Source organism: Bidens hawaiensis, unplaced genomic scaffold (assembly GCF_021521415.1).
Source record: "Bidens hawaiensis isolate Kalapana, Puna unplaced genomic scaffold, B.hawaiensis_p1.1 tig00015854_1, whole genome shotgun sequence".
NCBI lineage: Eukaryota > Viridiplantae > Streptophyta > Magnoliopsida > Asterales > Asteraceae > Bidens > Bidens hawaiensis.
This window is the reverse complement of record NW_027492417.1, coordinates 14,611-30,537: the sequence shown is the minus strand read 5'-3', so window position 1 is coordinate 30,537 and position 15,927 is coordinate 14,611. Positions and strand designations below refer to the sequence as shown.

The following is a 15,927-nucleotide window of genomic DNA, read 5'->3' as shown; positions in this document are numbered from 1 at the left end:
AAACAAATGTCAAGTTTACCCAGTTTATCAGGGCATTGACACGACATAAATGATGATGATAATAATAATAATAATAATAATAATAATAATAATAATATCCATGTTTAAGGATTTCAACAAATGGTTAGGTCAAAGTTGATGGGCTATCCTCTTCACATATCCGTCTATAAATACTACCCTAGTTTATCAACATTTCATCGCAACACAATCATCTCTTTTTCCTCATAAACTTCCTGTAATCATGCCGTCCACTACTCTGGAGATTGAGGTTCCTTCTCAATTTCCCGCGGAACAAGTTTTTAAGACTTTCAGTCAATTTGATCACATCGCACCTAAAGTCAAGCCTGAAGTTTTCAAGTCCGTTGAGACAATAGAAGGAAACGGAGATGTCGGAACAATCAAGATTTTCACCTTTGGCGATGGTAAAAACCCCAATATTACTTAATTAATAATTGTTTTCTTTATCACGGATTTACTCAAAAATAAACTTATTTTGAAGCTAATAGATCTTTTCACTTTTTTTTGTACAGCCGTACCATTCACAACCGGGAAATACAAGGTTGATGCTCTGGATGCGAGCAATCACACCTATAGCTACTCGTTCATTGAAGGTGACAACTTGTTGGGTATATTAGACTCAATCAACTATCATGTGAAGGTTGTTCCTTCCCCAGCTGGAGGAAGTGTATTTAAACAAACTATTATTTATAACTCCAAAGGCCATGAGAAGTTGCCTGAAGAGTATCTTAAGAAAGAGAAAGAACTATATGAGGACACCTACAAGGCGATCGAGGCTTACGCCGTTGCTCACCCTTAAACTTATTGAAGATCTCAACCTACGTACGTATTTTGGTCTTCTTGTACGGTTGGAAATAATGGACAATGTTCCAGTTGAATAATTAGCGTGCCATGTTACTGTTGTTATAAAAATTATGAGTGAGTGATTGTAAAATAACATATATAGAGTTTATGACAGTTACTTACACTTGAGTTGTTCATTGATATGACGAATGTGACTCTATCTTATTTATCTTGGTTTTTCTTCTTTTCTTTTTTCCTTTTTCCTTTTTTTTAATAAAAGCGACCTTTTCTATTCTTACATCCTTTGCAACAACATTTGGTAAGGGGTGAGTGAAGTTAGTTGTCCGTTATAGCTCATGCAAATATTACTCTTTCGCTTACAACTAAATTCGTTTGTTTAAATTTACTTACAAACTAGGATATATCCCGTGTTACACACGGATGGAAAAACATATCAATAAACCATATAAATATAGGCAACATATTCAACCAACACAAATATGTTCCGAGCAAGATGATACTTTTTGGCTGAAAAAAGTAATAAACTATCTAATCCTTATACAATAGGGTATAAGAGATCAATATGAAACTTTAAAAAATATAATCAACAAATATTATAGAAAGATGTTGCTTTCAAAAACTCTTTATCAGGAGATGACAACAACTTCAATGGAATTGGTCTGCGAATGTTCAAATCATTACTATTTAGCAATCCAAACAAACTGCAAATGACAAATATTGCCATTAAATAAAAGTAACATATCCAAAAATATAAATAAAAATATATAGGAATGAAAAAAAACATACATTAATTATTATATAACTATAAGTTGGATGTGCCTTAATGGTATAGCACTCATTTCACTAGTGAGAGATAGGTGTTCAAACCTCACTATCACCAATTTATATATGAGATATGAGGGATGACCCTGGCTTGCCAGGGTTCGAGTCCTGATCTCACGCGGTTTTACCGGCTCCTCGCTGTCGTGCCATTTGGCGGGCGTGGGGGTCGGGTTTTATCCGGTGAATCCCTCAATAAGTGGACCGCTAGGGGCTCCGTCGGTCCGGACTAGTGGCCGGCTCGGGCTACCTTTAACTAATAGGGCCGCTTACGGAGTACCCGGCGTTATTGGTCGTTCAAATTTTTTTTATTATATAACTGTTTTTGTATTATTCAGTTTCAAATAAAGTCATTGATAAGCACACGGCTGACATCCGAGCCAAATAAATGTCTTTGTTAATTATTGATTGAAATAACATGAGTTTCATTTCAACATTAATAAATAAAGACAAAATGGCAAAGACGACCTTTATGTTTGCACGGTTTTTCAATTGTTGTCTTTTAGCAAACTTAATGACAGAATACATCATTTATATTTAAAAACGCTATCATGCTATGTCATTTGACCCTAACTCAATTAATTTTTTTCGTTAAGTCAGGTCATGTACCTTAGGGTAATTTTGTAAATTACATATTTATTTAATTATTAAAACTAAAAACTCAACATTTTTTCTCTCTCTTAAACCTTCTCTCTGTCTAATACAATTCACCCACCATCACCAGTCATCTCATCTTCCTTATCTCAAATTCAAGAACTCATCGTTACCACCATCACCAACCAAACAACAACTACCACTTGGTACTGCCACCGCATGACCGGCCTGACCTAGCCACCACCACCACTTCCACCCACATTCATCTTCTTCCCCATCTATAACACCACCACTGTTCCACTATAAACATCACTCGCCACCACCACTGCACCATACCCTCTCTAAACTGTCTCTCTGAACACAAACTTCAATAACAAGATTTGAATTCTAGCCAACAATAGGTAACTGAAATCACTTACTCGAACAAACATCAATTTTATATGAAATCGTGAGATGCAATTTGGGGTAAATAAGAAATTAGGGTTTTGTTGTTTAAGGTTTGTTAGATAAGGGGGAAAGTAGAGAGCGGTGGTGGTCACAACAGTCGGTTGTGACGACGGTCGATGGTGATTGGTGGCCGCCGGATTTGAGCAATCGACGAGTTTGGGTGGGGGTGGGGGTGGTGTTTGGGGTTGATTGGTAGAAGTTAATCTATAGAAATACATAACATTCAGAGATGGAGATATGGCGGCGGGGATGGTCGGCGGTGGTTGTGGAACCTGTTGGTTGTCTTGAAGGTAGAAAGAGAGATAAGATTTTGAACTTTTGATGTTTAATTTAGAGAGAGAGAGAGAGAGATTAAGAAAGAGAAAAAGGGTTTATATATATCTGTAAATATATTGATTTTTTAGTTTTAATAATTAAATAAATGTGTAATTTACAAAATTACCCTCATGTGCCTTGCACATTACCTAACTTAATGAAAAAATTTAACTGGGTTAGGACCAAAGGACATGACATGATAGAGTTTTTAAATATAAATGATGTATTTTGTCATTAAGTTTGCTAAAGGACAACCATTGAAAAACCGTATAAACATAAAGGACGTCTTTTGTCATTTTGTCATAAATAAATAAAGGTATATTTTATTATAAATTACTTTTCAATTAATCTTTTGTTTTATTTCGATTCAAAGACATTTTAGTTAAATGTATTCAACTAAATTGAAGCAATAAAGTTTTATTCTACAAATTTCATTAATTAATTATAATTAAACTAGTATAGAGATAATTAAAATTAAAACGGTTAATTTTAGTTTTATTACATAGAAGCCTTCCCTAATTAAAATCTTATTAAAGTGACTATAATCTGTAGTAAATTATATTTCATTCTCATTAACATCATTACTTTATTTAAAATCAATTTCATTATATAATTATTTTTTCAATTGTATATATTAATCTTGATATTTATGCGTAATTAAAAATTGTTCAAATATTAATTAAATGGTAATTGCGTCATTTGAAATTAAAAGTACAACTCTAATACAACTAATATTTTATAAACAAAATGGGTTCATATGTTATGAACAATTACAAAAGTTTAAATAAACATACATATCTACATATACTATTAAAGCAATAGAATTTTTAGATAAATGACATATTTTTATTGGTAATCACTATATTTGTATCAGAACAATTTCCTTTACAAATAAAATATTTGTATAAAAACGTTATATTTTGGATAAAGTTTGTCCTTTCAAATGTTTCTATGTTCAAATGTTAATAACTGACAAATTCGAAAAGGCATTTCTATCAAATTTGATGCCCATCATTTTTTTATTGAAATACTTCTTATCTTTAGTTTGATGTATGCTATATGTAATGTTTGATATTACTTAACTATTATTTAAATGGAAAACATTATTGTTTTTTCATCTTACCAATTACAAACTTATTCTGTGTCCACATGCGTACGTGAAGATAATAATATTTGATTTTCAAGTACATCAATTTAATAATTATTTTGATAACATGTTTATATTAATTTGTCTCAATTTAACTAACAATTTACGTCAAAATATGTTTCAAATTATTTATTTGCACACATTTGTAAATTCTATTAGTTAGTACTAATTATTATTTATTAATAATTATAAATAGTAATTACAAATAAAAATCAATTATAAGTCAACTATATGTATTTCAATATCAATTGATTGATCATTCTTATTAATTTAAAAACGTATCATTCATAAATAATTATTGCATAAACCTTTATTTTAGGAATTGTCTAAAATAAAGGTTTTTGATTTTTGTGTCTTAAAATTTAAAACAGATTTATCAAATACGTAATTTTTTGCTATAATGCAAAACAAACTTTTATCTTGGTTTCACACCCGGGTTCGAATCCTATCTTCGTCAAGTATTTTTTATTTAATAAAAAAAGGTTTTGAGATGATTTGACAATAATAAGAAAGGAAATAGGTGACTTGAAAATGACGTGGACACCCTGGTTGAATGTCATGTGAAACATTGTATTGCTTTAATAGTATTGTAAGATATGTTTACAAAACAACCCCTATCACACGTACAAACACCACCCATACCCCCACCCCACCCAAGATTTTTTTCCTTTCAAATTAGTAGTTTTAATATAAAAAGAATGATTTTTAGGTATATGACAAGGGAGTAAATATCATCTAAGATGGTTGGATTGGATTCTCCTGTCCAAGTGGCAGTCCACGTAAGCAACGACGTGGAAGTGTATGGTGCTAGAGTCATATGAGATGGCTAGATCCAACCTTATTTCCTTATTGACACGTGGCAATGAATGATTTGAGCTAGACTTTGTACAAAGTTTGTCAGTTTAAACCCCGAGCCCACCCAAGTTTTTGTCCCACCGTGTGTTACGCCAGAGAGTTATGCTTTTGTGTGGACACACCGATTGTCAAGTGGCAGCCAACTGTATGGTTTCCTGTGGGAACACCCAAGCCAAACTTTAAAGGTTAGTGTGAGCCCGGTTAAGACAACATAGTCTGGACAGAGTGGAGCAACGGGCTTTTCAAATTTGGAAAATACGGTAGCCTAAATACAAGAAAGTCATTATCCTAAATACAAGTAAGGGAATAAGGTTGAATCTAGCCATCTTAGATGGCTGATCCAGTCACCATACACTTCTACGACCTTGCTTACGTTGATTGCCATTATGAGAGAAGAATCAAATCCAACAATCTCAGATAGATGGATACCTAAATCTCATGTACTTCCTTGTCAGATACCTAAAAACCATTTTTTTATACTAAAACTACTATTTAAAAAAAAATCCCCCACCCACCCATTCAAGTCTCGTCCCATCCATTTGAAGCACACATAACTTAATGTTAGAAGTTCTAGGCACATCACATCATCCAACTCATCTAACTTTTTATTTAAACGCCAACTAATCCTTCAAATAGACTAATAGTTAAATTCATTATATTGGGATACACTTGTATTTCGATTTGAGAAAAACCCTCTTCTAAGGCCAACGACTGTGAACACTCGCCCGAAGGCTTGACAATGCGATGCGATAAAACCCGTTCAGTTCAAGGATCCAGCTTGTGAAAGCCACCTACTCGCTTAGTCTCTTCTTATTATCCTGGTGCATCTGAAACTAAATATTGTGAGTAGGAATCAAACCTGGGTCACATGAAACACAAAGTCTCTTCCTTGACACTCCACCACTAGCTCATTAGCAAACTCATCTATCATGATATCAAAAGATTTGATAACCGATAATTCTAAAAAAGAAAACAACAGGATTAACATTAGCCAAGACCTTGAGTTCAGGGAAACAATTTGGGTTGGCAATTTTTAATACTCTTGAAATTCAAAAAATAAAAAATAAAAAAATAACATAAACACGACAATTAAATTTTAAATAATTTTTTTTCTTATTTTATTAAAAGAGAGAGACGAAATCTTCTGTTCCTCAAACCTCAATTTCTAGCTTGTCCGATGTCCAGACTCGCACCGCCTGCCATATTTTCGCGCCGTTCACACTATAGTCTGCTGTCTCTTTGTACACTCCTACCTAATCCATTGCCAAGCTGCCAAGAACAATCTACCTGCACATAAAACCCAATACAACAACTCGTAGATGCTTCCGTGCGTCGCTTTATCATTTAAAAGGAAAGTCACGTTTTTAAATAACAAATAATCAACAAGTAGTCGGACGTGGGTTCAAATTTCACTAGAGGGAAAAAAACAATGAGAACAGCAAAGGGCCAATCATTTTTGTAAAAGTATTGCATTTGTTAGTTAGAATTACTTGAACCTAACATGCAAATATGAATAGTATTTGTCTTAAGATACTTATATAAAATTTCATATTCTGTTATGTTTTTCTCGATTCACTTTTACCCTGATAAGTCATAATACATTTTCTAGATTCCTTGCTCAATTTTATTATTGTAACCTAAATTTACACCCACTGTTAACTCGTCTTCTCTTAATTTATAGATAAAGAAAAATATTTAAAGATAATATTCAAACTTATTATTATTACGGAGTATGAAATATATATATCAACGGATGGTTAGTCAAATTTGATGGCTTTCTAAAACAAGAAATTTTGACAGAAGAAAAGGAGTCGTACTCAATAAAAAAGAGCATAATTATTCAGGGTGCTAAACACATGCCATTCCCAATCAAATATAATATTTAAACAACTTTTCACGTTGACATCAAGAATCTAATCGTTACGATTAGTTTAGAATACCTATTTCTTAAATTTTTGTAAATAATACCTAAAACTAAAAACTTAATTATGGAAATAGCAATTTTGGAATTTCCCTATACATGTATCCAACGACTGATTAGGTGAATACTGACTTCAAAACAAAACATATGACACATCAATGTAAAGAGTACCTGGTTTTCACACAACACGACAGAAACGATAATAATAATAATAATAATAATAATAATAATAATAATAATAATAATAATAATAATAATAATAATAATAATGGTTAGGTCAAAGTTGATGGGCTTTCTCGTCACCGTATCCCTTTATAAATACCACATGGGTTTATGAACATTTCATCGCAACAAAATCAATCATCTCTTTTTCCTCACAAATTTTCTTTCAAGTTCTTTGATCATGCCGTCTACTACCCTTGAGGTTGAGGTTCCTTCTAAATTTCCCGCCGAACAAGTTTTTAAGACGTTCAGTCAATTTGACAACATCGCACCTAAAGTCAAGCCTGAAGTTTTCAAGTCCATTGAGACAGTTGAAGGAAACGGAGATGTCGGAACAATAAAGACTTTCACCTTTGGCGATGGTAAAAAAGCCCACTATTATGTAACTAATAGTTATTTCCCTTATCACAGATTATAGTCAAAAATAAAATTTAATTTATGTTGAAGCTAATAGATCTTTTAACATTTTTTTATATAGCTGTGCCATTCACGACAGGAAAATATAAAGTTGACGCTTTAGATGCAAGCAACCATGCCTATAGCTACTCGTTCATTGATGGTGATAACTTGAGGGGCATATTAGACTCAATCAACTATCATGTGAAGGTTGTACCTTCTCCAGACGGAGTGAAGAGGTAGGTCCCAGCAGAGACCAGTTGGTCCCGCAAGACTCACCTTGAACATGGACGTCTGCGCAAAGGCCATCTGCTCCCGCAGGACCCACCATGCTCATAGAATCTTACGCGCAGTACGCAAGCTGTACACGCAGGGAAAGCCTCCCAATGGTGAAGTACCCCGCCTGTTCCCGCAGCTGCGGATACAAGCCATCAGGGAAGGCTACCCGCAGACAGCAGGGCTACACGCACAAGACACTAGCTACTTCAGCAGTCACGTGAAGGCATGAGCAAGGCGGGAACAATCCCGCCCAAATGAGCCAGTCTGATTCTGAAAGATCTTCTGTACCATACCTGCCAAGGTATGGATAGGACAGACGATCTGACCAGAACAGCCCATGAGCCAATCACAGGGTGACAGCTCACCGACAACAGTGCGAGGAGGGGCACCCTCTAGTACTGTTTGTCACTATTAGCCGCTGCCTACTCACCAACCCTCATTGTGGAGCAGGCGCAGCCTACAGTTGGTGGAATAGTATTACTGTTGGCCGTAACCTATTCACCAACCAGCATGGCCTGCGTACAATCCACAGTCAGTGGGACGTGCATAGTCTACAGTTGGTGGAATAGTGCAGCCGACTTTATTACTATTGGCTGTAACCTACCCACCAACCAGTATGGCCTGTGCGTAATCCACTGTTGGTTGAACAGGAATACTATTCAGCCGGCGGTACCTTCTAGAAAACCTACCTTCGGCTATAAATACTCCAATATCTTGGAATGGTAAGATCAATCTACTATCTCGTATAACTTACTTGATAATTGCTCTAATAGTATTCATATACTTTTATATTCAAAGAGCAATATAGACTGATTCTCACGCCGGAGGGTGGTCACAAGGAGGAACCCCCCCCTTCTCAGTGACGAGCTTACGGTGTCTGTTTTGCAGGTTCCCTAAAGTACAACTTACTCTGCTGGACCTAACCTTCGTGGGAAACATTACCTAGCCCCCAGATTATCCAAAATCTGCCCGGGGTCACTTAGTGTTTCTTCATTGGCGCCATCCGTGCATTAAGCTAGAACTACATCTTTCTCCAGTTTTTCAAAACTTCCAAGATGACTAGAGAAATTCCGGTAACCACAACCCCAGCCACTGGGGTTAACACCGGCAACACAATGTTTACAAACACTACCCCAGCCACCCAAGCTGGGGCAAGTGAAATACATTTTACGAACACTACCCCAGTCACTCATGTAGGGGCAAGTGGAGTAAATATTCCACTGGGATTCACTGATGCCCAGCTGGAAAAACGACCTCGAGCTCCTCGCCAAACACTTGATCAAGTGAAGGCATGGGCCGAGGCACGTCAAAGAGAATTTCAGGCTGAGTTGGACGAACGCTTGCGTTCAGTCCAACAAGCTGAGGAATTCGGTAGTACTCGCCAGCACCTCAACATGAGTAGTGAGTACGAGTACTCAGACGGCGAGGGGGAAGACTCCGACACCGACGCGAACCCTCGCCATAGGGCGAAAGGGAAGCGTAAGGAAACGGATCCCCAGCCAAAAAGGAACTTTGGGGAAGCATTCCAACCAGTCACGGAAAAAAGCTCTCGCGACTTCTCCAAGGCCTTTAGACCTACTGCTACAAACGCAGGAAGGTCAAAATTTGCAAGGGACATTGCAGAAGCAATCGCCCCGAGGAGTGCCAAACAAATGTCCAACGTTGGCACATACGATGGTCTATCCGACCCAGATGACCATCTGAACAGGTTCATTGCGGGGGCAACCGTCAGTAACTGGACGGAACCCACGTGGTGCTACATGTTCCAGATGACTCTGGTAGGAGCAGCCAGAGCATGGTTCGACCGTTTACCGGTCCACCACATTTATGACTGGGCAGACTTCCAGAACAAGTTCAGTCAACAGTTTAGTCAACAGAGGAAGCACACTGAGGAGCAGTGGACGATCCTCAACTGTGTCAGAGAAGAGGATGAATCCTTACTGGACTTCATCACCCGCTTCAACTCCAAGAAGGTAAGTCTGGGCAACATCAGTGAAGACCTCGTTCGCGCCGCTTTCATTCAGGGCGCTGAATACCCAGAACTCATCCGCACTCTGACGGGTAAAGACGGTATGCCATCCACGTGGGATGCCATAATGACGGCAGCCAAGCGCTTTGCCGAAACAGAGAAACAGCTGGGAAGAGATCTCCCCCACAATACAAACCTCTACACGCAGAGGACAAGGGAGAACAATGTGAGAACCGCCCGGCTGAACAAAAAGAGGCGGCAAGGTATTTGGCAGTCAAGGATAAACTTTGACACCCCCTCAAGCTCTCGCCCTCTGGTTGGCGGAAGGGACAAAACGCACCCTTCGAACCGGAAAAACCGTTGGACGCCACTTACCAAGAGCGTCACGGAGATATTTGCCACGGAAAAACTGCCATGGCCAAAAGCCCCAGTGATCCGACAGAAACCCAATGCGGATCAAAGCAAGTCTTGTGACTTCCATGGGACAAAGGGCCATAGCACTGAGGAGTGCACATCCTTGAGGGACATCGTCGAGACATTCGTCAAGGATGGGAGGCTCGCACACCTCGTGGCATCTATCAAGAAGGGAGGAAGGAACGACAACAGGTACAGGGGTAACGGACGGAAGCCCGTCGACATTAGCATCAACATGGTCCATGGTAAGGTCAGAGGGAGAAAGAGATCAATGACCGAACCATGCGCATGGAAGGAAGCAGAAGTGCGCTTCCCGCGAGTGCCGGGAGGCCCAAACAAAGAAGGCCCCATTGTCATTAAAAGCCAGCTGGGGCACTACATCACCTCCCGCACCCTCGTTGACAATGGCGCATCGTCGACAGTGATGTACAGGCAGTTCTTCGACAAGCTCGATGATGAAGACAAGGAGCGCCTGGAGACGGTCTACGCTTCGATGGAAGGGTTTGACGGCAGCATGAACACTCCCTTGGGCATCCTATCTTTCCCCGTCACTCTCACCGATGGGAATTATTCACGCACGGAGGATGTGGATTTTGTTGTGATGAAAAAACCACATCATACGTATGACATCCTATTCGGGAGAGACGGGATGGCAAGATTCAACGCCGTGGTATCCTCAGTCCACGGCATGATGGGATGGCCAACAGCTGAAGGCGTAGCGATGATCACGGGCATTCCCCAGGTATGCATCGCATCTGTCTCCTCTAAACCCAAACCGAAGATGGCCAAACAAACCATCACTGAACCTGAACAGTGGGCATTCAATGGGAAATATCCCGATCAGGCCGTTACCATTGGCCCGACAATTGTTGATCCAACACGCACCTTACTCAAGCGCTTACTGCAGCGAAACGCAGACATCTTCGCGTGGACACCAGCCGACATGTCTGGTGTACCCCGAGGAAAGGCAGAGCATAAGCTCAAATGCGATCCGGCCGTTACGCCGATCGTACAAAAGCGCAGAGTAATGGGGCCCGAGCAAACCAACGCGTGTAGAACCCAAGTCAAGGAACTCCTTGATGCGGGCATCGTGCGCGTTAGCAAATATCAAACATGGGTTGCAAATCCCGTAATGGTACCGAAGAATAACAAACAATGGCGCATGTGCATAGATTTCAAAGATTTGAATAAAGCATGCCCCAAAGATTGTTATCCGTTGCCAGAAATTGATCTTAAGGTGGACTCGGTGGCACCATTTCGCCTTAAATGCTTCTTGGATGCGTATAAGGGGTACCATCAAATCCACATGGCTGTGGATGACCAGGACAAAACCGCCTTTCGGACGCCCGATGGCACATTTTGTTATAAAATGATGCCGTTCGGACTTAAGAACGCGGGGTCCACGTACCAACGACTAATGGACAAAGAGTTTCACGCCCAAATTGGGAGAAACTTGGAAGTCTATATGGATGATTTGGTCATCAAAAGCCCCGAGCCAGAGACGATGTTGAAAGACATTGAGGAAACTTTCAACACGCTCAGAAAGATAAACATGAAGCTCAACCCGAGCAAGTGTTCATTTGGGGTGGAAGAAGGGAAGTTCTTAGGGGTCATTATTACTAAAGATGGCTTCAGAGCGAACCCTGAAAAGGTCGAAGCCATTGTCAAAATGGAATCACCTACCACCATAAAACAGGCTCAAACACTTAATGGACGACTAGTCGCGCTTAACCGCTTTTTGGCAAACCATGCGGATAGGTCGTTCCCTTTTGTGTCAACGCTAAGAAATTGTTTAAAGAAAACGCACTTCCGCTGGACACCAGAAGCGGAAGCAGCTTTTCAGGAGATTCGATCACGACTGATCGAACTCCCAACACTCACAGCACCACAAGCGGGAGAGGAGTTAATCCTATACCTCTCCGCAACCGATAGAGCAACCGGGGCAGTCCTGCTTGTAGAACGAAAAGGCATCCAGATGCCAATCTATTATGTTAGCCGCGTGCTGGCAGACGCGGAAACCCGGTACTCTACCCTGGAAAAGCTGGTCTTGGCACTTATACACGCGTCACGCAGGTTGAGACGGTATTTCCAGGGTCACCCAATCACTATTCTCACCAACTTCAAACTCTCAAATGTTCTAGGCAAACCCGAGTTATCGGGACGTCTAGCCAAATGGGCAATTGAATTGGGAGAATATGCGATTCAATACAAGCCGAGACCAGCCATTAAAGGTCAGGTCCTGGCTGATTTTATTGCAGAAGTCCCCGCCTCACGGGAGAAAGAGTGCCAGGAGGAGGTTCAACCCTCCCCAGCACACGAAATCGATGAAGTCTGGCGACTCTATACTGATGGAGCAGCTAGTAACGAGGGTTCGGGCGCAGGGTTAAAATTAACAAATCCAGCAGGCCAGGAATATACTTATGCTATTCGGCTGGATTTTCCAAGTACGAATAACGAAGCTGAATATGAAGCATTCCTGGCCGGATTGAGGATTGCGCGAAAGATGGGTGTAAAAAATTTGGAAGCCCACGTTGATTCCATGCTAGTAGCAAACCAAATAAACGGGACGTACACGGCTGTGAACGACACAATGGCCCTGTACCTTGCCCAAGCCAAAGCCATCATGCGCGATTTTAATGATTGTAAAGTGATACACGTCAAGCGCAGCGAAAACAAATCTGCGGATGCGTTAAGCAAGCTTGCATCACTGGCCTTCACCCACTTGGGAAAGGACATCCGCGTGGAACTCCTCGAAACACCATCAGTCCCGCACAAGGAAATTTGTGTCATCCAAACCGGTACAGAAACATGGATGACCCCAATAATAAAATACCTTGAAGCAGGAACGTTACCAGAGTCGAAGTCACAGGCAAGAAAACTACGCTGTAAAGCACTAAATTATCAGCTGGTCAATGACACCCTTTACAGACGTAACTTTCTTGGCCCATTGTTAAGATGCGTGGACAACCAAGATGCTGACTACCTCCTAAGGGAGGTTCACGAAGGCATCTGTGGAGTACACGCAGGCCCCCGCGCTGTGGTAGCCAAGCTAAACAACGCGGGATACTTCTGGCCGGGGATGCATATGGACGCGTTGGCATACATCAGAAAATGCAGATCTTGCCAGCTTTACGCACCCAACACGCATCGCCCGAAAAATGAACTTGTTCCTGTCACTTCCTCGTGGCCATTTCAGAAGTGGGCCATCGACGTGACAGGCCCATTTCCAACAGCAGCTGGGAATGTTCAGTTCCTAGTGGTAGCCATTGACTACTTCACCAAATGGATAGAAGCGAAACCTTTAGCCCAAACAACCGCAAAGCATATCAAAAAATTTATTTGGGAATTTATTATTTGTCGTTTTGGACTTCCACAGAATTTGGTAAGCGACAATGGCACCAACTTTGCTGACAAGAAGCTACAGCAGTGGCTGAAAGAACTTCAAATCACCCACACCTTTACCTCAGTGGCACACCCGCAAGGTAACGGTGAGGTGGAAAGAGCAAATAAGAGCATCGTCGAAGGCATAAAGAAAAGACTCTTGGAACATAGATCCGGTTGGGTGGACGAGCTTCCACACGTCCTTTGGGCAAACAGAACGCTGAAGAAGACCAGTACGGGAGAAACCCCGTTCAGTCTCACTTATGGCACTGAAGCCATGATCCCAGTCGAAATCGGTTTACCCTCACCAAGGGTCTTAATCCAACCAGAAGACAATGATGCGGAAAGACGGTTAGACCTTATGCTAACCGAAGAGCGCAGAGACTTAGCCGCCGTGCGTGAAGAAAACTACAAACGACAAATGCAAAAATACTACAACACGCGGGTAAAACTCTGCAACTTCAACGAAGGAGACTACATACTGCGTAACAACGAGGCTTCGAACCAACAACGCCCAGGAAAGTTGGCCCCGATTTGGGAAGGGCCATACATTATCAAAGAAGTTCTGGGAAAGGGCGCGTACCGGCTCGAAAGGCTCGATGGCACTCCCATCCCTAGAACATGGAATGGAGCTCAATTACGCAAATGTTATATGTAGATCAATTCCAACTTGTAAAGAAAAGGCCTAGAGCCACTTCTAATGGAAATGATTCTCCTTTCATGATGTATTGATAGCTTGTAACCTATGAACTTCCCTTACGGGAACAAGTAGTTGCGTGTGGAAGGCGGCAATACCCGCATAAACACAACGCCAAAATGTTAAAAAAGTTTCTAAGGAAAACCTACACGCAGGTCAGATGTAGGTAAAGTTTAGCCATCCTTGTAAGTGCAAGTGACGGTCTTACCCGCACAATCACGAACAAGGAAGCCAAACTTAACTTACCGTCTACCACGTTAAAAGGTTAACTTATGAACACTTAAAAAAAGGACAAGAAAAACCTACACGCAGGTCAGATATAGGTCTAAAGTTAAAGCCATCCTAGTAAGTGCAAGTGACGGTTACACCCGCACAATCACGAAAGAGGGAGCGAAAACTTTAGTCCATTATCAACCACGTTCAAAGGTTTAACTTAATGCCTTAGAAATTTTGAAAAACCTACACGCAGGTCAGATAAAGGGTAAAGATTAGCCATCCTACCAAGTGCAAGTGACGGTTTTACCCGCACAATCACGAAGGAGGAGGCGAAACTTTAACCCATCATCAACCACGTTCAAAGGTTCTTATTCTAAGCACTTGGGAAATTGCTAATTTAAACTAAGTATGCAAGTCATAAGTTTATAAAGCAAAGAACCCAAGGAAATAACAATCTTATACGCAAAGAGATTAATATTTCACAATCAATTACAAGAAGGGCTGGGTAACTACCCGCCTAAAAGAAATCTATACAAGGCTAAGTCTATCCTAGCAGTGTGAAGGGATCAGGCTTCAGGGCCACCTCCGCTTGGACCAGCACCGTCAGAACGCGGCTGCCCAAGGAAAGCCTTAAGGACGCTTAGCCCATCATCAGCAGCAGCAGCTTCATTCACCTTCTCCACCACTGGATGCGGGAAGGCAGCATACTGACTCACAGCTTGGTCATAAGCAGCTTCAGTATTAACATTGAATAAAGGGAAGTTGGAGGGCGGAAAGCCTCTCTCAGCAAACCCTAGACCAAGCAGGAAGCCAGTCTTCTGCCCATCCTCATGAGAAGCGTTGAGGGCTGCGCTCATTGCATCGTCGTAAGAGGTCTCTGAAAGGACCCGACGCACAACCTACAAAAGAAAATTACAAGTTAGAACATTTTCTAATTACGAGCAGAAAGCGTAAAGAAAAAGATAAAGATACCTCAGGCAACGCTTCTTGAAGCAGCCATTGGAGGGTAGCTTGACTTTCTTTGTAAGCACGTTCAGCTCCGCTTTTATCAAGGTTGGCAAGTTGAACTTCCTTGGCGGCAGCTTCTTCGACGCTTTTGAGTTTCCTTTCAGTACGGTCAAGCATCCCCCTCTGGTCAAGGATCTCCTGCAGCTTCTTGGCATCTTCCATTGCCAAGGCGTCATGAGCATGCTGAAGAGCCTTTAATTTGCATTTAAGCTGCTCATTTTCTTCGCGTAGTGGCTCAGCAACAGCTTCAGCCTTGGCAGCCCTCTCAGTTGAGTTTCGCGCAGTCTCCTTGGCCAGCCGAAGCTGTTCATTCACAGCTTGGGCAGCCTTGGAGCGGGCCTCGAGTCGCGCCTGGACTTCAACCTCGAGGGCCTTGAAGGCCTTCTCCTTCTCGGCTGCGGCAGCGGCCAACTGCCGGTTCTCCT

General features: G+C 41.1%; 1 protein-coding gene across 1 annotated transcript; it reads left to right on the top strand.

Moving 5' to 3' along the window:
- The first annotated feature begins 202 nt into the window (after window positions 1-202).
- LOC143549882 (root allergen protein-like) lies at window positions 203-1,010 on the top strand. Its single transcript, XM_077040663.1, has 2 exons — window positions 203-422; window positions 531-1,010. The coding sequence occupies exons 1-2, from the start codon at window positions 242-244 to the stop codon at window positions 815-817; spliced, it is 468 nt and encodes a 155-aa protein (XP_076896778.1). The 5' UTR covers window positions 203-241; the 3' UTR covers window positions 818-1,010.
- Window positions 1,011-15,927: the final 14,917 nt, after the last annotated feature.

What these genes read in the sequence shown, in the direction of transcription:
- LOC143549882 (XM_077040663.1), top strand. Translation starts at nt 242, where the DNA reads ATGCCGTCCACTACTCTGGAGATTGAGGTTCCTTCTCAATTTCCCGCG. An exon ending in GATTTTCACCTTTGGCGATG is followed by an intron (nt 423 to 530) that starts GTAAAAACCCCA and finishes TTTTTTGTACAG; the next exon opens with CCGTACCATTCACAACCGGG.